At 49.7% G+C, this 20517-nt stretch overlaps 1 protein-coding gene and 1 long non-coding RNA gene across 3 annotated transcripts in view; one reads left to right on the top strand and one right to left on the bottom strand.

Annotated features, from left to right (window-relative positions):
- Positions 1 to 20517, top strand: part of KSR2 (kinase suppressor of ras 2) — a 433928-nt gene that overhangs the window by 302448 nt on the left and 110963 nt on the right. For both annotated transcript variants that reach the window (XM_053902086.1, XM_053902087.1), the window contains exons 6-7: positions 16518 to 16587; positions 19762 to 19845. In XM_053902086.1, coding sequence (XP_053758061.1) covers positions 16518 to 16587; positions 19762 to 19845 — 154 coding nt within the window. The remainder of the gene's footprint in view (positions 1 to 16517; positions 16588 to 19761; positions 19846 to 20517) is intronic.
- LOC128777003 (uncharacterized) lies at positions 13133 to 19848 on the bottom strand. Its single transcript, XR_008422137.1, has 2 exons — positions 19682 to 19848; positions 13133 to 15067 (listed from the first exon to the last, which is right to left on the bottom strand). It is a non-coding gene; the product is annotated as an uncharacterized LOC128777003 (long non-coding RNA).

Genomic DNA, 20517 nt, shown 5'->3' with positions numbered 1-20517 from the left:
ACATTATATGAAATTAATTTTAGCGTCCATAAACAGTTTTATGGGAAAACGGCCAGGCGTATGGTCCGTGGATGCTTCTGCACCACAGCGGCAGAGTTAAGTAGTTGCGACCGAGACTGAACGGCCCACAGAGTCTGAAATATTTCTTTCTGGTGCTTTACTCTCCAAGTTTGCTGACCGCTGCTCTAGGCCCCTCTCAACCCTCAACCGGGTGGCTGAAGTCAGATGCAAGAATGGAGGGGTGGGCGTGGCCGGTGGGCGTGGCCGGTGGGCGTGGTCAGCGGGCTCCCGTGGGCCTGGAGGTACAGGGATGCACAACCGGGCTTCCCTTGGTATTAGGTGTTGCGGTTTCCCCGAGGCTGCCCCAACAAAGTGCCACAAACTGGGGCGCTGAAAACAAAAGACATTTATTTATTCTCTCCTGGTTCCGGGGCTGAAGGTCTGAGGTCAGGTTACCGGCAAGGCGGTGCCCTCTCTCTGATGCGTCTGGAGCAGGATCCTTCCTTGACTCTTCCTATAGCTTTTGGTGCTTGCCAGCCCTCTGTGGCATTCCCTGGTTTGTAGATAACACCACTTCAGTCTCTGCCTGTCCTTCCAGGCGTTCTCCGTGCCTGTGATACCATGTCCCGCTGCTTCTGTGTATCTCTCTGTTCTGGGTGGACACACATTTACTTGCTGGGGTGGGGGGGGGCACCTCAACCCAGTACAGTTAGACACCCCCAAGACTTTTGATTCCAAATAATGAGCACAGACTATTCATGCCTTATCTGCTGTACTCTGAGGCTGAACGGAATAAGCGGAGAGGGATATTAATTAAGTGCTAAATTAAATATTTAATTAAGCACCTTCTAAGTGCTAAGCATCATTCTAAGTGCTTGGTTAAGCCTCTGAGGAACCGGTGAGGCACAAAGAGACACAGCAAGAATTTGCCCAAAGTTTTACAGCTGACATGTAGCCGAGCCAGGATGGTAACCAGGCACAGCACAACGGACTCAGGAGTTTTTATTAACTCTGACAGCCCACCTCGCAGGGCTGCTGTTTAAATTCTCATATTGGAAGTAAATAAGGGAACGATCTCAGAGAGGGTAAGAGACGCGGCCAGGGGCAAAGCGGAGATGGGAACTCGGGAAGCAGAACCTTGCTCTTTCCAGCGCGTGGGAGCAGCCCCTCCCCGCAACCCCCATGCCTTTAACATCCCATTTCTTCCTTACGCAGGTGGAGAAAGTCTTTTTTTCCCCTGCCCTCACCGGAGGGTGGTATCTAGAGATGAAAAGAGCCAACAGATGCAAAAGAAGTCACCTGGAGGCTTTGAGCGGGGACTCTAAAAACCCTGAGCTGGCTCTGAGCACTCACCCATGAAAACCCCTTTCAGCCTTTAGAGAATCAAGGTCCTATTGACACAAATGCCAAAGATGTTGACATGCGCTTGGAGGCTGTGCTGCCTGCTCCAAGGTAAAAGGCGTAGATCAGGCCAGTGAATGTGCTTCCCCGGAGTTCATCAATCTTGCTTTTGTTTGGTGCATAAGCGAGGATGATCACATTGAACACATCCATCACGAGGCTGCGTTCCTTCCCGCAAGAATAGGAGCACCAGGTAGAGGAGATGAGGGTGTGGTCCAGGGGTGCGTTTGGAGCCCGGCTCCGTGGAGAATGAGGGCAGGTGTCAGAGGGAAGAGGCTCTGAAAATGCATCTGATTGCATCCCCACCCATCCATCAGGCTCAGAGTTTTCAGCACCTCTTCCCTTCCGCACTGACTATCAATCACGTGGCTTTTGAAAAGCCCGAGAAGATTGCACCTTTGGATTTGGTTTGCTGAGCTTGAGAACCAGCGACGAGGGCCGCTTTATGAATTTCTGTTTTCCTCTTTGATATCTGCAATCAGACCGACTTTGAGCGTTGGCCCTGAGCACCTTCACCGGCTCAGGCTCATTCTCCGGTGATTGGCCAAGATTGGCCTTTCTGTCCTTAGTCGCTGGGCTGCGTCACTCACCTGGGCGCGGTGGCTTCTCTGAGAACTTGGGGAAACTTTGGGAAGACGGAGAGCCATTTGGCTGGTAGAACATGCGGGTGCCTGACCGACCGCGCGATGCCTGCAGCAGTGACAGGTGTAGGCAGCCTGTCCCAACCCCCGCGCTCACCAGTCAGCCTGCACCCTTGATAAATAGTTGGCACTGTGGTCAGGAGCCCTAAGATGTTTGGGGGTCACATTCAGTGACTCTCTTCCTCTTGTGTATTGTTGACATCTCTGATGTGGAGCGGGACACGTGGCATCTCTGATCCAGAGGAGGCACACACCCCCTTGTGGTCCCCAGAGCAGGGGGCCTGGTCCTACAGCCTTGCATCACCTGGGAACTTGTTAAAATGCAGATCCTCAGGTTTCACTGAATCTGATTCCCCGGCAGCAGAGAGCCCAGAAATCTGTATTTTTCACAAACTCTAGGTGAATCTGATACACGCTTCAAGTCTTAAAAATAAAGCTGTTATTTTTAAAAAGCTCCAGCAGGCATCAGAGTCCCTGGAGCTTATTCGTATACTGCAAAACTCACCCTTTTAAAGAATGTTAAACCCTTTTAAAACAATTCACTGGTTTTTAGTATATTCACAGTGTTGTGCAGCCATCCCCCCCTGTCTAACTCCAGAATGTTTTATCACTCCCCTAAAAAGAAAACCCACACCTATGGGCTGTCACTGCCTATCGTCCCTCCCTCAAGCCCCTGGCAACCACTAATCTACTTTCTGTCTCTTATGGATTTACCTATTCCTACAGGAGCGGCCTTTTGTGTCTGGCTTCTTTCACTTAACACAATGATTTCAGGACTCATCCGTGTTGCAGTATGAATCGGTACTTCGTTCTTTTTTATGGCCAAATACTATTCCGTTGCAGGGACGTGCTACATTTTGTTTCTCCGTTCATCAACTGATGGACATTTGGGTCATTTCTACTTTGGGGCTCTTCTAAATAATGCTGCTGTGAATACTCAAGTTTAAGAAACTGCTACAGGGAATTCATCAGCATCCAGACATGTGGGTCTTGCTCTGCCCGTTCAGAAGACAGATTCTCTTAGAGTCCGATTCACATGAACCCGACTTTGGAGACTGATGTATGAAGCTGGAATGTCCGTTTGTTAATGTACAGTGAGAACTTGCTGTCATGGGTACTGCATTTCCCAAGGACCTGGTGACTGTCCCGTTTCGTCTGTAGCCCACCCTTCCTGAACACCAGCTTTTCTTCAGGAGGCTCCCTGGGGAGCATGGAACAGGGAGAAGGCAAGTTTGTTGTAGGGAATATCTGAAGGCCTCAGGCTGGGAGGGACCCAAGCTTAGATCCTGGGTTGAACACTTGCTAGCTGTGTGACCTAGAGCAGGTTGCTCAGCCTCTCTGAACTGCTTTGCTTTTTGAGATGACGATAAGGAAGATGTCGTAGGACTACTGTGCGGAAAAAGTGGGGCAATACCTGCAAAGTGTTTGGTACTATTGCCCAGTACGTGGCCCATAAATGGTGGGTACCACCACCGTTACGATGATTAGCCATCTCATGATCGGGTTGCCTTAGGGACTGTAGATATCAGAAATCTGCTAGTTCCATCTGCCTTCATGACCTTGCATGAGGTCAACATTCTCCTGCTTGTAAGTGAAACAACTTTAAATATTTCAAAATGAGGATCTGATAATGACTGGAGTAGCTCCAGGGGTTCAGATGACAGGGGCTTTGGTTTCTCGCCATCTTTCTACTCTGCTTTTTAAGTGTGTTCGCCTCCCTCTCAGGGAGCCCTTCCCATAGGTGGCCCCTGGACCTCTCAGGTGTGCAACCCACCAGCTTAGCTACTGCGGACAATAGAGCGTGTCTTAACAGAAAAAGGTGTGGGGGGGGGAGGGGCTGGGAAAACCCCCCCCAGGGCATTTCACGGACTCTGATTGGCCCATTTTGGGTCACGTACTGACCCCTGAACCAATCGCGGTGCTTTAGATTTACCACCCGCTTGGATTAAGTAAATGCACTCTCCCAGGACCGGAAGGGACATTCAGCCTGCCCTGCCTTGAGATGCCAGAAAGGGAGTTTCCCACTGGAAAACCAGGCTGCTGTTACTAGAAGGAATGACTCCAGTGCAAGACCCCCGTCTCCCAGATGGGCTGGGAGGGTCAAGCCAACCCCTGCGACTCCCCTTGCTGGTCCTTTCATAGTACACTGAAAGGAGTAGACCCTCCTTCAGTCTGTCCATATATTTACTCCAGTTGTATCAGGCTCTGGATCTGGGTTCCTTCTAACTCTTTGGTCAGGGATTCTCAACTGCAAAATGATTGCCATTTGCGGCTGGATAATTCTTGTGGCGGGGGCTATCCTGTACATGGCAGGACATTTTACAGCATCCCTGGCACCCACCCATTAGATCCCCCCTGAGAAGTTACCGCCCAAAATGTCTCCGGATATTCCCAAATGTCCCCTGGAGGCAACATCACCCACTGTTGAGAACCACAGTTAGTGTTGTTTCTAGGTCCTTCGATCCGTTAGGAGTTGGGCTAGTTTCACTCTCCGAGGTCCAGCTTCTTTCCTTACCTTCAAGTTCTCTGTACCCCCTCTACTGACAGCACTTCTCATTGGTAAACCACGGCCCCCTCTCTCACAGCTGCCACATCCGGACCAGGACCTGTCACGTCTCTGGCATTTCAGTCCCATCTAAGGATGCTTTAGACAGTGGGTACCCATCTTGACCTTGGAATGTGATCTGTTACGGGGCTGGCTCCCCCATAGTCTGCCAACCACAGACAATGTGACCCGTCTCTAAATGGTGCTTTGAGCGTCAGGGGACTGAGAGAGGGAGGCTGTCTGTTGCCTGGAGTTGAGACCGAAGATGCCTGGTGTTTTGGGTTTCTTGAGGCCGGACTGGGGTCTTTCGCAGCAAGCTCGCCTGGTCTGTCCCTGCTGAGCCCACTCAGGCAGTAAATTCCATGAAATGGCTCTGTGTGGGGAACTTCTCAGCGGCCCTTTGTTCTACGGACAATTAACTTCCACTGAACATTAACTACCGGGCGACTGCATAATTAAAAAACATCACATTTCCACTGGGGGAGAACTTCAGCTCAAGCAACTCAGAATGGCTCTGATTTAAGATCCATAAACTCAGTTCAAGGCAATAAATATGTAAGTAATTGATGATGTAGTGTGCGAGGAACTTAAGACCCATCCATCACACTCGGGCACGCAAGGGCTATGGACACGCTTGGAGAACAGGACGAGAGGAAAGGAATAAATGGCCAGAGGGACCTAGACAGTTCTGCCCTCCCCATAACTCATCGCTGTTCTCCGCAGAGTCATGGCCTCGTTCCCTAAAGAGTCTTGTCCCCGGGTTTTGTCTTCTCAGGCCAGGGAAAAGAGCTGCTAAGCAAAGCTGCAAACAGGCACCTGGGTTGCTCAGGGGGAAAGCACACACCTACTGTGTGCCAGGCACTTGCTTCATATCCATGGGTGGCCCTTAGGGAAACTCTACAAGATGGGTTTTATCACTCCCATTTTACAGAGGAGGAAGTCCGAAGAGGGGAAGACAAAGAATCATAAGGTCAGAATTAGGAATTCAAATCGGGTCTGCCCCTGTAAATTTCATTCCATTTTGTCCGTCTGCCTCTAAGGCAAAAAGAGGGGGTTTGGGCCCCGGGGTTGCCTGCACTGCGGTCCACAAACGTGTCCTGTCATCCGTGTCTGGGTCCGGATGTTAAGCCCAACTTGTAGATTCCAGCCTGTGGTCTGCATGTCCCCCGCTTCTCCCCGCCCCACGCCTGTCACTGATCTGCCGTTTCTGTTGGTTTATTTCAACGTGAGACCATTTACAATTGAAATTGATGGAGCACAGGGCTGGCTGTTTTTCTCCCTTCACAGGGACATTTGTGGTGATGGCAGCGTGGGGCCTCTGTCTGTCAACTCTTGTTTTGTCCTCATTTAAGCCTGAGCCGGGCACAGTAAGCCAGCCTCTTCCAATTAGCATTTTCCTTCAGGTCAAGGAGACAGGTCCTGTATCTGTGTGGTCCGAGCTGGCTTGGGATTGCTAGCCGGGCCCCTAAGCTTCTCCGGGTCTCCAGGCTGTCTGTCCTCATGCTGGGGGCTTCTCTCCCAGGAAGGGTACAGAAGAAGACCCCTTACCAACTTTGCTAGTGGTCTCTCTTCCTGATTATCTGAAGAGAGACCATAAGGCTCCCAAGTGGGGCCCCGCAGTTAAGGAGATCTAGGTTCAGCTGCCAGAAGAACATTTTCCTTAGGTGACCCCCAGCCTCAGTTTTCCTGTTTTCAAAATGAGATCATTGGTACTTAACTCACAGGGCAGGTTGGTCATTCATTCGTTCTTTTATTTAATAAATACTTGTGGAAGTGCCACTCTGTGCCTACCATTGTGCTAGTTAATGAGGCAGGAGGGAATGAAAGAGACACTGGACACATAAAGATGAATCATTGGTGGCTCCCACTCCCATGGTCAAGGGCTGTGGGGAGGACAGATTCGTAAGCAGAGCTCTCCATGTGATGAGGCAGCTGGCCTGGAGGGGTGAGCACGGGATGCTCCGAGGGGGTCACGGCAGGGACGTTGCCCACCTGTGCATTCAGGGAGGGCTTCCTGGAGAAGCCATGCCTGAGCTGGATCTTGGAAGGGGAGTTGGCATGAGTCTGGCTAAGAGGAGTGGGGAGGGGAAGCATGTTCTGGGAAGAGAGAACAGCATCTTTAAAGGTGGGAGGTACAGAGCTGATCCGTGGTATGAATGTGACTGGGGGAGGGCTGGGGCGGGGGCTGGGGACAGCCATGGGGCTAAGGGCAATTTGGAGCCCACAACTGGCCCTCACCTTCTGCTGCCTTCCAGATGCATGGGGCATTTTTGTCCCCTTGGCCACGATCAGCAGATTCTTCCTCTCCATCGGGCCTTTCTCTGTCACTTGAGTGGTAGATATGACCTATGACAAAGGTCCTTGAGGCAGTGATTGTGGATACCCCAAGCCTACTCTCAGGATCATATTTAAGGAACCCACACCCCCCCCCAACACCCACCAAACTCCCACCGCATGCATTTCCTTATTGAAAATTTATTTCCCAAATAAACCAAGGTGGATCCATTATCCTAATGAGAGTCTTCTGGATTTCTAGATAAGATTTTATTCCCTTTTTGTATTTTAATTTTAATATCTTTTTCTATAAGCTGCTTTTGACATTTCAGGATGATCCCCCTCTGCCTCTTTCCACACCATAGCGGTAAAATTATATCAAGGGGAAATTCGAGGGGAGAGTTTCGGGTAGGGATACTAGAAGAAAGCTTTCCCAATACATCTTTTTAGAGTTGAGGGAAGACTGATCATTAATACCACTCCCCCCCCCCCCACTCCAATCTGTGGGGTGGTAGCTCACGGAATTAGAGCCCCATTGCCTCACTTTCCCTGTCCTGCCCCCCACGAGCCCCTGCTCCTCCTCCACCCCGCATGCATCCCCGTCCTACTTTTAACATCTTGGATTCTCCATCCATCATCCCCACAAGGAAGATAATTACTCGTGTGGCACGGGGTCTCCCATTGTTTGGTTACGAGGTTAAAAATCCCTGATACACTTTAATAAATTCAGCAGTGAGCACATTATAAAATGTAATTAAATGCCTCAGCCATCGTCTCTTCCTTTACCGGCGGTGAAATTTAATTGAGGCCACCTGAGGGGCTGAAATAAATCACAGGTGATGACTCCGGGATTCATGTTGCTCCCCGGGAGAGGGAGTGAGGGCATCACCGTCAACTTGTGGGGAATTCAGGGGATCCCCGCTCAGCAGGGACCTGCCAGGACTCAGATACAAGGTGGCAATGGCTTCTTCAAAGGGAGAGAATGATTTTAGTGGGTCCCCTGGATCTTGAAGGTGCTTCTGGTTTGGCTTCAATATTAAAAAAAAAAAAAAAAATCTGTAACCTGGGGCCAGGAGGAATGGGTGTGGAGAACTTTGTGATTCCCTGTCTGTCCCTGTCACCCTGTGTCTGCACTTTCCTGCCTCTTGCCCCGCATATGAGCCCTCTGTCAGCTGTGCTACCATTTGCTCGGTGCCCTGACTGCTCATGTGTCCTACCATTTGCTCAGTGCCCTGACTGCTCATCTGTCCTGCCAAGGTAGACTTCTACCCGGAGACCCTCTCAAGAAGGCACTTTCTCTGTCTCCTCCCTTTGGCCGAGACCGGCACCACCATGCCTCCAATTATAACTTAGGGATCCTCACGGTCTTCTCTCTGTCTCGATGAAGTGACAGCTGGGTAATCTGATTAATTAGCCCAGTCAGAAGCAGTGAGAGGAGAGAGTTAATTTTCCTTCCCCTCTGCTTTCACGAGCTGACATGGATTTCAGCGGTGGGCAGGTAATCAGAGACATTGCCTCCTCATGGATTATTCTACCAGGAGACAGGGAGGGCTGGGAAGAACACAGGCTCAGGGTGAGACCCGTATGGGTTAGATTCTTAGCTGGACTGCTTACTGGTCCTCCTGTGCCTTGCTCCGCTCTTCTGTGAAATGAAACAAGCCACAGGATGCTGGGATCAGGTGAGCAGAGGGACGACACCAAGTGGCCACGCACATTTTGGCCTGGAGAATGCAGGTCATTTGTCCAAGGATCCACACCATGTAAGTGGCAGAAATGTGTCTACAATCCAGGTCTTCTGACTTCAGAGTGGGGGGTGGGGGAAGCCTCCACAATGGATATGGATGTCAAATAATCACATTATATACTTTGGAGATCTCACCACTTTACTTGTCGGGTATACTCAATAAGACTAGAAGGGAAAAAGGGGGAAAAAATCTCTCTGCTAATCAGCTAAGGAAATGAGTTGCACAGCCCTAAAAAAGGGGTTGACGCACTTTTTCTGTAAAGGGCCAGGTAATAATTATTTTCGGCTTTGTGGGCCATAACATCTCTGTCACAGCGACTTAACTCTGCTGTTGTAGTGAGGAAGCAGTCACAGACGATGTATTAAATGAGTGGGTGAGGCTGTATGCCAATCAAGCTTTATGTACGAAAGCAGGTGATGGGCTGGTTTTGGCCTGAGGGTCACAGTTTGCCAAGCCGGGCACTCAGTCATGGTCCTTGGATAGCTTTGTCATGTTCTAACTGGTGCATAAATCCTTGAGGCAGAGCGATGATGACAATGACAAAAACAATAATAACCATAGTGTGTCAGGCACTCAGCTCAGGCCTTTTCCAACTACATTACCCCATTCAGCCTCCTAACCAGCCTGGGAGGGAGATATTATGACTCCTTTTCCCCACGAGACAAAACTGAGACCTAGAGGTCAAAGTGCCCCAAATCTCCTAGCTAGTAGTTGGCAGACCGGACCTCTGCAGTGAACCCTTGCCCACACTCCATGGGGCAACTTGATGACCTAGAGGCCCTTTCCATTCGGAAATGAAGTATGCCGCTCTGTCTCCTCGGGAAGCCCACGTTCAGGGCCTTGTCCCTAGTTTAAACCCCAAATACATGTGAATTGATTTGACCCTGATGCCTCCATTCCATCCCAGTCCTCTTATTAGTTCTAAACAGGTAGCTTTGCCATTGCTCTTTGTTTTGAGTCAACGCCATGGGAATCCCTGACTCTCCCCTGAATGGTCTCTTCCATCAGGAGCAAATAGCGCTCTCCTCGCTCATCCCTCCCATCTCTTACCAATGTCAGCCCCCTCTGTCTTGTTCCTTCCCCTGCGACAAGGCACCCAGGCAGTCTTATGTATATACTGACCAGCACCAGGTGGTTCTCTGGATGCCTCTGTAGCCATCAAGGGCCCTAAACAATGAAATTTGGACCTTGGGAAATGGGTTGTAGCTGTCTCAGGGAGAAAATAATGCCCAAATACACAAATAAACTCAACTTGGCCTCGAAACACCATGGAACTGTAACCTTTAGAGACAGCACATAATTAAAAAAAAAAAAAAACTTTTAGATCTCATATATTTGAATTGTATATTAAAGCAAATAGAGTTGTTCCCTCCTATGTGAATAATAACATGAGCAGCTTTAGCCAAGAATTGGTTGGCCCCTTGGATAAATCAGGAGGATTTTAGCCGGCGACTGGCCTGTGACCCCACAAGAAAAGTTGAACGGTCTCAGTCTTATTAGTTGCTGGTATCTTGGAGCCCAAAGAATTTGCCACTTGATTTGAACGCAGCGCTGTTGCTAAGAACTCACTCAGTCTGTCATGCCCCTGGGCTGGAAGCTTAAAGGCAGCTCGGAGCTTCCATTTCATTTGTGGGGGTTTCTGAGAATGAGCTCTCAGATTTGGTGCCCCTGCTCAAGCCCCAGCTGTACCACCTAGAATGGAGTTATGACGAGTAAATGAAATAATACATCTAAAGCACTTAATCTGAGTCCTGCCATGCAGTAGGTGCTCAATAAATGTTAGCCGTGATTATCACTAGTTTTCTGTGCCCAGAGGTCTTTATCTCCATGGAAACACTATTTAAGGATAGTGTAGCTTGCGTCTGAAAGGGTAGAGAGCTTAGAGGCTGCAACAGACAGCTTCTTGTGGTCTTTTCCAGTTCTAGGACTGCATCGCTTAAACAATTTTTACATTTGGCTCAGAAGGAGACACATTATCAGGGATGGATTGCAAGGCTTTAATTTTTTTGGAAACTGAGTTCAATCCTGAAGTACACCAGATACTGGTCGTGGGACTTTGAACAATGAAGTTTTCATTTTCCTTACTTCTAAACTAGGAATACAGCCTCATAGGATTGTTTGGATTAAGTGAAGAAATGGCTCCAAGAGCCATATCCCGACTTGGGATACATACCAAGCCCGAGCATTACTCCTCTGTGGACTGATTATTCTGCGATGTGGATTTTTTTTTATTGGGGGCTGCAAGTGGGATCACGACAGCTCAAGTGGGAAAGGCCTGGGCTGGGGAAAAAAATGGCCTCGTAAGGGTCAGGGCTGATGTTTTGAGCCTCGGTGGGGTGGAGAGTTGGAGGAGGGGGGAGGAGAAATTGGAGGGAGCGCCTATTTTTGTCCCAGCCGGACTGGGCTATTCTCCCCTTGGCCACCAGAGGGAGCTCTTAAATGCATGAGACCCCCCCCCCCCCACCGACCCCCTCCCCCCAGCACAGCATCCCGACTCTGTTCTAATGAACTTCAGGGTTCCTTCCCCTTGCTTTAAAGCAAATCCCAAAGCCCCCACTGCTTTATTTCCCTCATGAAATGCATCGCTGTCTGAAATTACCTTGGGCTTTTATTTATTTACTCACTATCTGACTCCCCCTCTGGACTCCAGGCTCAGACGCTGTATTGGTTTCCTATGGCTGCCGTAACAAATTTCCAGAAACTCAGTGGCTTCGAACAACACCTGTTTATTACCTTACAGTTCTGGGGATTAGACGTCCAAAATCAGACTCACAGGGCTGAAGTCGAGGTGTGTCAGCAGGGCTGGCTCCTTCTGGAAGCTCTAGGGAAGAATCTGTTCTCTTGCCTTTTCTAGCTTCCTTGGCTGTTGTCCTTTCTATCCCCAAAGACAGCAACTGTCACATCTCCTTCTCTAACTTGGGCCCTCCTGCCTCCTCCTTCCATATATAACGACTCTTATGATTACATTGGGCTCACCTGGATAAGCTTTAATTTAATCAATCTGCAAAATCTCTTTTGCTTGTTAGGTGACATACTCACGGGTTCCAGGGATTAGGACATCTTGGGGGAGGGATGTGGGCATAATTCTACTCAACAAAATATTGTTGAAAAACTGCAGGAGTGACCGCTGAAATGAACAACATACTGTTACACCACCTCCCAAGACTCTGCAGCTCTTCCCTGAGCTTATAAGGGTCAGTGTTCACCATTTCCTTTGCTCTTTCCAGACAGAGGGAGGAGGCACGGACATACAGGGTGGGTTGAATTCCGTGTATCTGGAGAGCAGTCTGGACTAGAAACATCCAGTTTGTTCTGTCTGTGGTTCAAATCCTAACTCAGTGACTTCTTAGTTATAGACAGTTGCTTATTGCTTCTAAGCCTCAGTATTCCCATCTATGAAATGGGGATGAAATTGGTTGTCATTTTTCGAGCCCAAGCTATGTGACCTGAATTAAAAACCCCAGCCCTGGCCTTTATTTGCTGTGTGACCTTGGGCAAATGGCATAGCTTCCTGATTTACTTGGTGAAGTGAGGCTAATCCTAACAGCTGCTGCATTCTTGCGCGTCATGTATCGTAGTAGATGGATTACATGAGATAATATATGTCAAGGGATTATTTGACAATAGTGCTTGGCGTACGATAATGCCCAACAAATAGCATACTTATTTTTATTTTTCTTATTTCTTTTCTTTTTCGTCTTCGTCTCCAGCATGTTTTTCTCCTCCTCTTGCTTTGCTATATCATCACCTGTTTTTACCTGTTAAATGTTTTTAAATTCTTTTTGTTTCTTTTTAAAGTTTTTCATGTATTTATTTTGAGAGAGAGGGAGTGCGAACAGGGAAGAGGCAGAGAGAGAGGGGGAGAGAGAATCCCAAGCTGGCTCCGCACTGTCAGCACAGAGCCCGACGTGGGGCTCGATCTCTACCTGTTAAATGTTTATAGATGTGTTTTGAACACCTGGCTCTTCTGTTAGCCTGAGTTCCTTCCCACCAGGTCAGAGCCCGAGTTTCTCATGTTAAAGCTCTTCATAATGCGAGTGCTTTATTAATGTCGGTTCCTTGTGTCGAGGCTTCTGTATGTCCGTCTGGCTCCTGAGGGGGTTTCAAAGACTAGGGCTCCTGGTTTATCCCCTTTCTGTATGGAGGAACTTCTGAGAGAGCGTAGACAGGTACTTGTAGAAGAGAAGAACCCTCCTTCCCTGCGATACTCCCATTCTGTATGCTAGAAATGGAAACATCTGAGAAGACATTTCTATTATTCTACCCCTGGGACTGAAGGCACCAGGAACGCACACAATTCTGCCTCCACGTCTGCATGGCTTGTTATCAGAAAATTAGAGTAGAAAAGAAGCTTTGTTCAGCTATGGAGACATCTTAATAGGCGCTTTGATTGTTAAACAGAAGTTTCTGTATCAGTTTAATTGCTGTAAATGCTGTTTGCCTTCTCTGTTATGATAAGGCCTGGATTTTCATAGATTTCTCCCCCCCCCCCCTTCCCTTTAAACAGTTTCTCTTTGCTTTAAGGCTTGAGTTGGCAAGTTTAATGAAATCCACACGAAGAAAGGAAAGAGGGGATCTCAAAGTTCACATCTGCCCACCCACGGACGAAACCACACGGAGATTATTATTGCTTGAGACTAATGATGCTGTAGCTGCGTAATGTAATTGACAGAATTCACCCCTTCCATCACCCCTTCCATCAGATACTGGGAAATGAAACCAAACAACTAAACTTAATTACTTCTACTTCTTGAGAAGGTGCTATAATTGAGAATAACAGCCTAACTGGGATATGAATCTAAAAGTGAGATGTGCTTATAATAAAAGAGGATTTGTTCTCTGCAGACTTGAGCCTCAGAAGTACCGTTTTGGTTTCTTTCGGGGCAGGGGTGGGGGGGCGCGAGGTGGCTAGAGTTGTGGAAGACATCCAGATCAGGGATTCTCAACCTTGGCATTTGCAACACTTGGGGCTGGTTGATTCTTTGGTGTAGGGACTGGCTTGTACGTTGCAGGATGTTGAGCAGCATCCCTGGCTGCTATCCACTGGATGTCAGTAGCACCTCCCAACCCCAGTGTGACAACCAGAATTATTTCCAGATATTGCCACTTGTCCCCTGGGCGGGGCAGAAGTCACCTTGGTGGAGGACGCTGGTGTAGGGCCTTTGGAGGACTTAGGAGCCATTACAGAATTACTCCTTGAGGTTCTGCTGGTACTGAGCTGTGCGACCTTTAGCAAAGTCACTGCATTTCTCTGAGCCCTTGTGTCTTCCTTGTAGGGAATAACGCGAACACTGACTGCACAGGGGCGTGGTTTCCAGGGATGAACTGCACAGCATAATGCCTGATGTATACTGAGCGATCAGCTAACTCAGCGCTTCGTTATAATACTCTTGAACTCAGCAAACACATCTGAAGTATTTACTTTGGCTCTGTGATGCAGAGGTGAAGGTGTGGCCCCTGTCCTTGTGGGAGAGGCAGATACACAGAGACTCCTTGGTGCTCCCTTATTCTGCACCCATGGCAGACATTGCTAATCAATCGTGGTGTTCTTTCCTACTGGGCCTCAGGATCTTTCTTAACACGGTTTTCTAGACAGCCACTACCAATGTCCCATGAGATGAAGCCCATTTGGCACTCCTAGTTTTCTAGACTCCCCACGACGAGGCTGGGTATCTGTGCACACTACCGCTCTCTCTCCAGCACAGCTGTCCCATCTGTACCTGCCCCGGTGCAGGAGAACGCATTTTAGAGAGTTAGCAAGGAGCGTCTGTCTTTCCAAATCAGAGTGAAGTCTCCAAAGGAGGTGGCAATGGAAAGAAAGCTCTCTTTCGCTCTTTTTTAAAATTCATTTTTCTTTCTTGTCTTTTTAGTTTCCCTCAGAAATTGAAACAAATGGTCAAATGGCTCGGACTTGGTGACATTTAATGGTTAGCCCAACTAGAGGAGATTCCACCGGTGATGATGCTGATTGATCTATCATGCTGTCTCTCTCATGGGTTTTCTCTGCCCTTTGGGCTTGGAAAATCACCAGCTCTCCTAGAAATGGTCCCAGTTTCACAAGGGTGGAATCGGGGTTTCTGGGAACAGCTTTCAGAGGACTGTGGGCAGTGTCATTAGACAGAGGAGGGGAGTGAGTGGGTTGGGGTTAAATGCTCCCTGATCGGTTCAGACATGCCGGGCTCCCAGCGAGCACACCGCTCCATAGCAATCGCTGTGAAAAATGAGGTGTGTGTTTGCAGCTCTGAAAATAAGAAGCGGGCTCCATCTATCTGGCCTGAGAAATGAGAGCTGGTGTGTGGGTCAGCCGGTCGTTCCCTGTCTTCCTAGCTGGCGAAGATGCCACGGGAAGAACTGCTTCATTTCTGCTTCGTTTCACACCGCCCTGGGGCCTTTGAGGTCTGGGAGGAGGGATGCCAGGGCAGCCGGGTCATGGAGTCAAGGTGGGGGCTGGTGCTCAGCATCTGCGAAAGAAGTCTCAGAACATAGTCAGAGGTGAGGGGATAATAGAGGTCGCTGGGATTTCACCTAAAGCATGAAAGGGAAGACCAGATGAGGGCAAGTACCCAGTCTGAAGTCTGTATGATTTATTGTTTCTTCCTCATTCCCATTCATCCATCAGCCTATCTATCCATTCATTTATCTATCCATCCATCCATCCATCTACCCACCTACCTATCCATCCATCCATATATACATACATACATACATACATCTACCTATCCATCCATCCATCCATCCATCCATCCATCCATCCATCCACCCACCTATCCATCCATCCATCCATCCATACATACATACATACATACATACATAAATACATACATCTACCCACCTACCTATCCATCCATCCATCCATCCATCCACCCACCCACCCACCCACTGACTATTCTATCCACCCATCTACCCACCTGTCCATCTACGCACTCATCTGTCTGTCCAGCTACCTGTCCGACCATTCATCCATCCAGCTATCCAGATATTCAGCCAGCCAGCCAGCCAGCCAGCCATTCATTTAGCCAACCACCCACCTACCCATCTGCCCATCTACCCACTCATCTGACCATCCACCCACGTATCCAACCATTCATCCATCCACTCACTTACCAACCCCTCTATCCATCCATCTGTCCATCCACCCCCTCTTCCTTCCACTCCTCATCAATCCATCTACCTATTTTAACATGAGTTTATTTAGATGGTATGTGTTTGGACATGTTTTACATAGTTACTGACAATATACAGCAAGTGATACTAGTTTTCTATATAGAGTGTGCTTTTAACATAAGTGTGTTTAAACAAAAAGAGCTAACTTAAAATAGTAATAAAATAATTTTGTGGCTGGACAGGACACGACAAGACTGGGAAAGTGGGACGTGCATGCCTGGCATTTGGAAATCTACTGCATTGGAACTTTGCACACAAGGGCATATGATCTAGACTCCCTCAAATCTGGACTCGCATTACTGTGCAGCCTCCAACGTGTATGATCTCGCACAAATGACGTCCTTTCTCCAAGCCTCGGTTTCATTGTCTGTAAGGTGGGGATGGTAACAACCCCCTGTCTTTGGGGTGGTTTTGAGGATGTAACGAACTAAAGCCTGTGAGTCACTTAACACATGCCTGGCACAATCTAAGCACTCTGTAAATGGAAGCAGAGCTCATTTTATTCTTTCCACAGCTGATTTCTTTCAAGGCATTCCCTGGTTGCCCTGCCCAGGGGACCTTGCTGAAGTCAAGGTGACACGTGTTAAACCAGTGTTCCATTTGGCTTTGGTTTAGCAAGTGATGGTGGTAGGTCACTGTCCTTCCTGAAGCTGGAGAGCCTCCCTCTTCCTTCTCGGGCTTGGCCGGAGCCCGCCCCACTCTGATCCTCTGTGTAACAGGCTCTTCTCCTCTCTTCTCTCCCTGCAGACACACTGTCCGTGCCGCGCTGGTCCCCGCAGATCCCTCGTAGAGATCTCGGCAACTCCATTAAGCACAGGTAGGCTGGATTCCTGTGGGCACCGGTACCCACCTCCGGTAGATAGCTGGCCCCCAGAGTGGGGGAAGGCCAGGCAGATATTTTGCTTCAGTTCCTATGTCATCATGCCTCTCTCTCCTCTGCCAAGCGAGACCTCAGTGTGCCCCCTGGGGACTGAGATGTCGGCTTCTTATTAACCTGGCCCTTATAAAATCAGCACATAATGGTTAAAAACCAGGGATTTGGAGTCAGACTGTCCTGTGTTCACATCCTGGCTAATAAAGCTTTGCAACCAGAAGGAAGTTACTTAACCTCTCTGAGGCTCGGTTTTCTCATCAGATAATTCTGCCTACCCTTAGGGTGTCATAAGGATCAATGACATAATATATGTAAAGTGCTAAGCAAAGGGCTCATAATAACCACTCGGTTAAACGGTATCATTGTCAAGAGAAATGTTGTACAGCCTAATTTTGGGTCTCCCTACCCAGAAGACAAGATTGAATTCTGAACTCAGAGGTACTCACCCTCTGGTGAGCTGTAGGTCAGCCCAGAGCTCCAGCCCTGTTGGGTCCGTGGAATAACCTCACCAGGGGTACACCTGTCCTATCAGGAAGGACGTTGTATCTACTAGACATCCCTTCTAAGCAGTTCTTTGACTTTCCAGATTTAACTTTCTACATTTTATGTCATTACCCTCACAGTCTCTTCACAAACTCATTGGGGTAAGTAGCACAAGTGTGATCATATCCATTTGACAGATAGGGAAACTGAGGCCCTGCACGATTGAGGGATGGTTCTACAAGCTAATTGACCTCGGCACTCTGTATTCTTTGGACACTGCTCCTCAGAGTTTTCTTTCTATGTACCCAGAGGCGTCTGGGAACTAGCCGAGGGACCAGTTCACTCATTCATGGATTCTTTGCACTAGTATTTGTAGAGAATTTACATGCCTTGGTTTCAGCACTGCGCAAGGCGCCGGGAGCCCTTGGGGAGCTCGCGGTGCAGTCGAGGGCTAGATGCTTAACAGACCATGACAGTGTGTGGCATTGGGGCTATAAGGTGGGGGGTGGGGGTGGGCGGTACCAGGGCAGACATATCGCCATGGGCGGGTGGGCCCGAGGTAGGAATGAGCACCCTGTCTCCCGGAATGGCACCTTGTCAACAGGTTTTCAAAGAAATATGTTGACAGAATAGTTGTTAAGACCCAAATGAGAAAACGATGGAGGAAGCAGTGAGAAATACGTGATAGACACGTCCGTGGTCGGGCCGTGAACCGCAGAGAGAAAGGCATCAAAAAGAAGGGCCTTTTTTGTGTGCTTCCCAATACCCCGGGCTCAGTTCTACCCCTGGATCGGTCCCACCCCTGGCTCAGCCCCGTCCCTGGATCGGCCACGCCCCTGGCTCAGCCCCGCCCCTGGATCGGCCACGCCCCCGGCTCAGCTCCGCACCTGGATTGACTCCGCTTCTGGTTCAGCTCCATCCTGGGTTGGCCACACCCCTGGCTCAGCTCCCCCTCTGGATTGGCTTCACTCCTGATCAGCTCCACCTCCGGATTGGCCACACCCCTGACGAAGCTTCATCCCTGGATTGACCCTGCCCTAGCTCCATCTAGCCCTGGTGGCACAGCCCCATCCCCCAGCTTTAGCAATTTAGATCTGGTGGTACCTCATATGCGAATGCTGATTCTCAGAGGAAGGATGATGGTCTTGGGCATCAGGAATGTCTTCTTAGTGGAGCCAGGACTGGGGATGCCTTGTTACTCTTCAGTGTGACCCCGGGCCCCATGCCAGGACGGGAGACCTAGACTCACCCCAGCCTTGGTGAAGAAATGAAATTGAAATCCCATTCCATCCACTGTCCTCAGAGTCACCTCAGGCAGAGCTCAGAGAGAGAGCTGGTCCCAGAGATGGGAGAGGACTGGAGAGGAAAGAGAACTCCCGGCTACAAAGCTCGTGCCGCCTCCCCTCCATCCCCACACTGCTGGCCAGGGGGGTGGACCACAAGCCCAGTCACCATTCCTAAGAGCTGCCAAATCCCATAAAGTAGACCCTGCCAAACTCACTGGCCCCGTGGAAGGGGCAGACAAAGGCTCAACCAACCCCCAGTCCAGAACTGGAGAGGGAGTCTTCTTAGCCACAAGAGTCTCCGTTCAGAATGTTGCCATTTGCCTCCATGCGGAGGCTTTGAGCTGCGCCTCATTCGGCTTGGAGAGTGACTGACCCAAATCAAGCAAGTTGGTGCAGCAGAGGGCTGCAACCTTGCCCTCAAAATTCTCAAGCACCAAGTTACATAATCACTTCTGATTTTCATTTTGACACTCGGAGGCAGTGGAGATTAGCTACAACTCCTGCTGAAAGTGGCAAAAATTGAAAATGAAAATTAACTCTGACCCGGCAACCTGCAATACTTTTCTCGGGCAGCCCGGCCACTGCCTGGTATCTCTTGGGGGAAGAAAGCGCCCCAGCGGCCGCGGGAGCCCCTGGAAGTTAATCGTACGCACCTCTGTTCCTGGCTGGCAGCTGTATATCAGGGGCGTCCAAACTGCCTTCTGTTGGCAATAAGTGGTGGGGGGGCGGGGGGTGGGGGGAGAAGATGAGCCGACGGTCTGAAAAGAGCTTTCACTTTAGAGACTCTTCTGCTACTCAGGTTTGAGGCCTCGGCTCTTGGGGGGGGAGGGGGGGCCCTGGCAAAGCTCCCCAGATGGTTTGATTGGCAGAGAGGGGGCACCGGTCTGCCAGCCTCCCAGGAGGCTCCACCTCGCCTTGTGGTCCTCTGAGGGCAGTTCTAGCCCCCCACCCGTCACTCTGTCCCAGAACTGAACTTGGCATATAGCAGACCACTGGGCAATACCTGTTGAACGAACGCAGGATTGTCATGAATGTCCAGGGGACAGTAGAGTCCCAGCCCAGTCGAGTGAGCACTGACTACATGCCAGGCGCTGTGAAGCCCCTTGCCGTGCACAACCTGTTTCATCCTCCCAGCACCTGTGAGGCCGGTCCTGCTTACCATCCCCACTTTACAGAGCGGGAGACTGAGGCTCCAGCGGCCCAAACAACCTGATGAAGTCACGCTCCTCGGAAGAAGCCAGGCTGGACGCCGGGGCCTGTGCACTCACCCTTCACGTGGTTCATCCTGCGAGACAGCTGGGGGTCACCGTCACCTTGGCCCTGAACGTTTTCTGTCTCTTTCCCACAGGTTTTCCACCAAGTACTGGATGTCTCAGACGTGCACAGTCTGTGGAAAAGGAATGCTTTTTGGCCTCAAGTGTAAAAATTGCAAGTAAGTGGCTGCACCAGGAAGTGTTTTCAGGGTGCCTGACGTCAGCTAGAGCCACGCTAGCCTTTGAACTGGCTTGCGGAAGCTTGGTTTCCTAGCTTTCGGGAGAATCGCTTGCCCTACGTTTCAGAACCGCGTCCTAAGTGAACCTCTGCCTTTGGGCGAGGGGTCAAGCAGCACAATTGTGAATGAAAACCAGAGCTGACGGATGGTGCCGGAGATGTTTACGGGGTGTGTGGGGCCACGGCGGTAGTCTGCATAGTCACAGCATTTAACATGAGGGGTTGGCACAGTTTTTTTCTCGAGGTGACCGGATAGTAAGTATTTTAGACTTGGTGGACCCAGGGGTCTCTGTTACGGCCACTCAGCCAGGCCTTGTAGCTCAAAAGCAACCAGAGACAATATGTAAACAAAGGGGTGTGACCAATGTATTTGTTCTAGTAAAACCTTATTTCCATAACTGCGCAGCCGGCTGGCTTTGGCTCCTCAGCTGTGGTTAGTTTACCAGTTCCTGAGTTAGAGTTTGTGAAGTCCTTTTCCTCTTTATTTTTTCTCCTCTGCGTTGTTGGGGCGGTGGCGGGGGGGTGGGTGGGCGGTGTTCTGATGCTCCCCGTTTTACAGGTGTGAACGCTGAGTCTCGGCAAGGGGAAGTCACCTGCCCGCGGGCACACGGCC

Source organism: Panthera pardus, unplaced genomic scaffold, assembly GCF_024362965.1.
Source record: "Panthera pardus isolate Hobbes unplaced genomic scaffold, ASM2436296v1 HiC_scaffold_15, whole genome shotgun sequence".
NCBI classification, from domain to species: domain Eukaryota; kingdom Metazoa; phylum Chordata; class Mammalia; order Carnivora; family Felidae; genus Panthera; species Panthera pardus.
The sequence above is the reverse complement of the archived record's forward strand: the minus strand, read 5'-3'. Positions and strand labels throughout refer to the sequence as shown.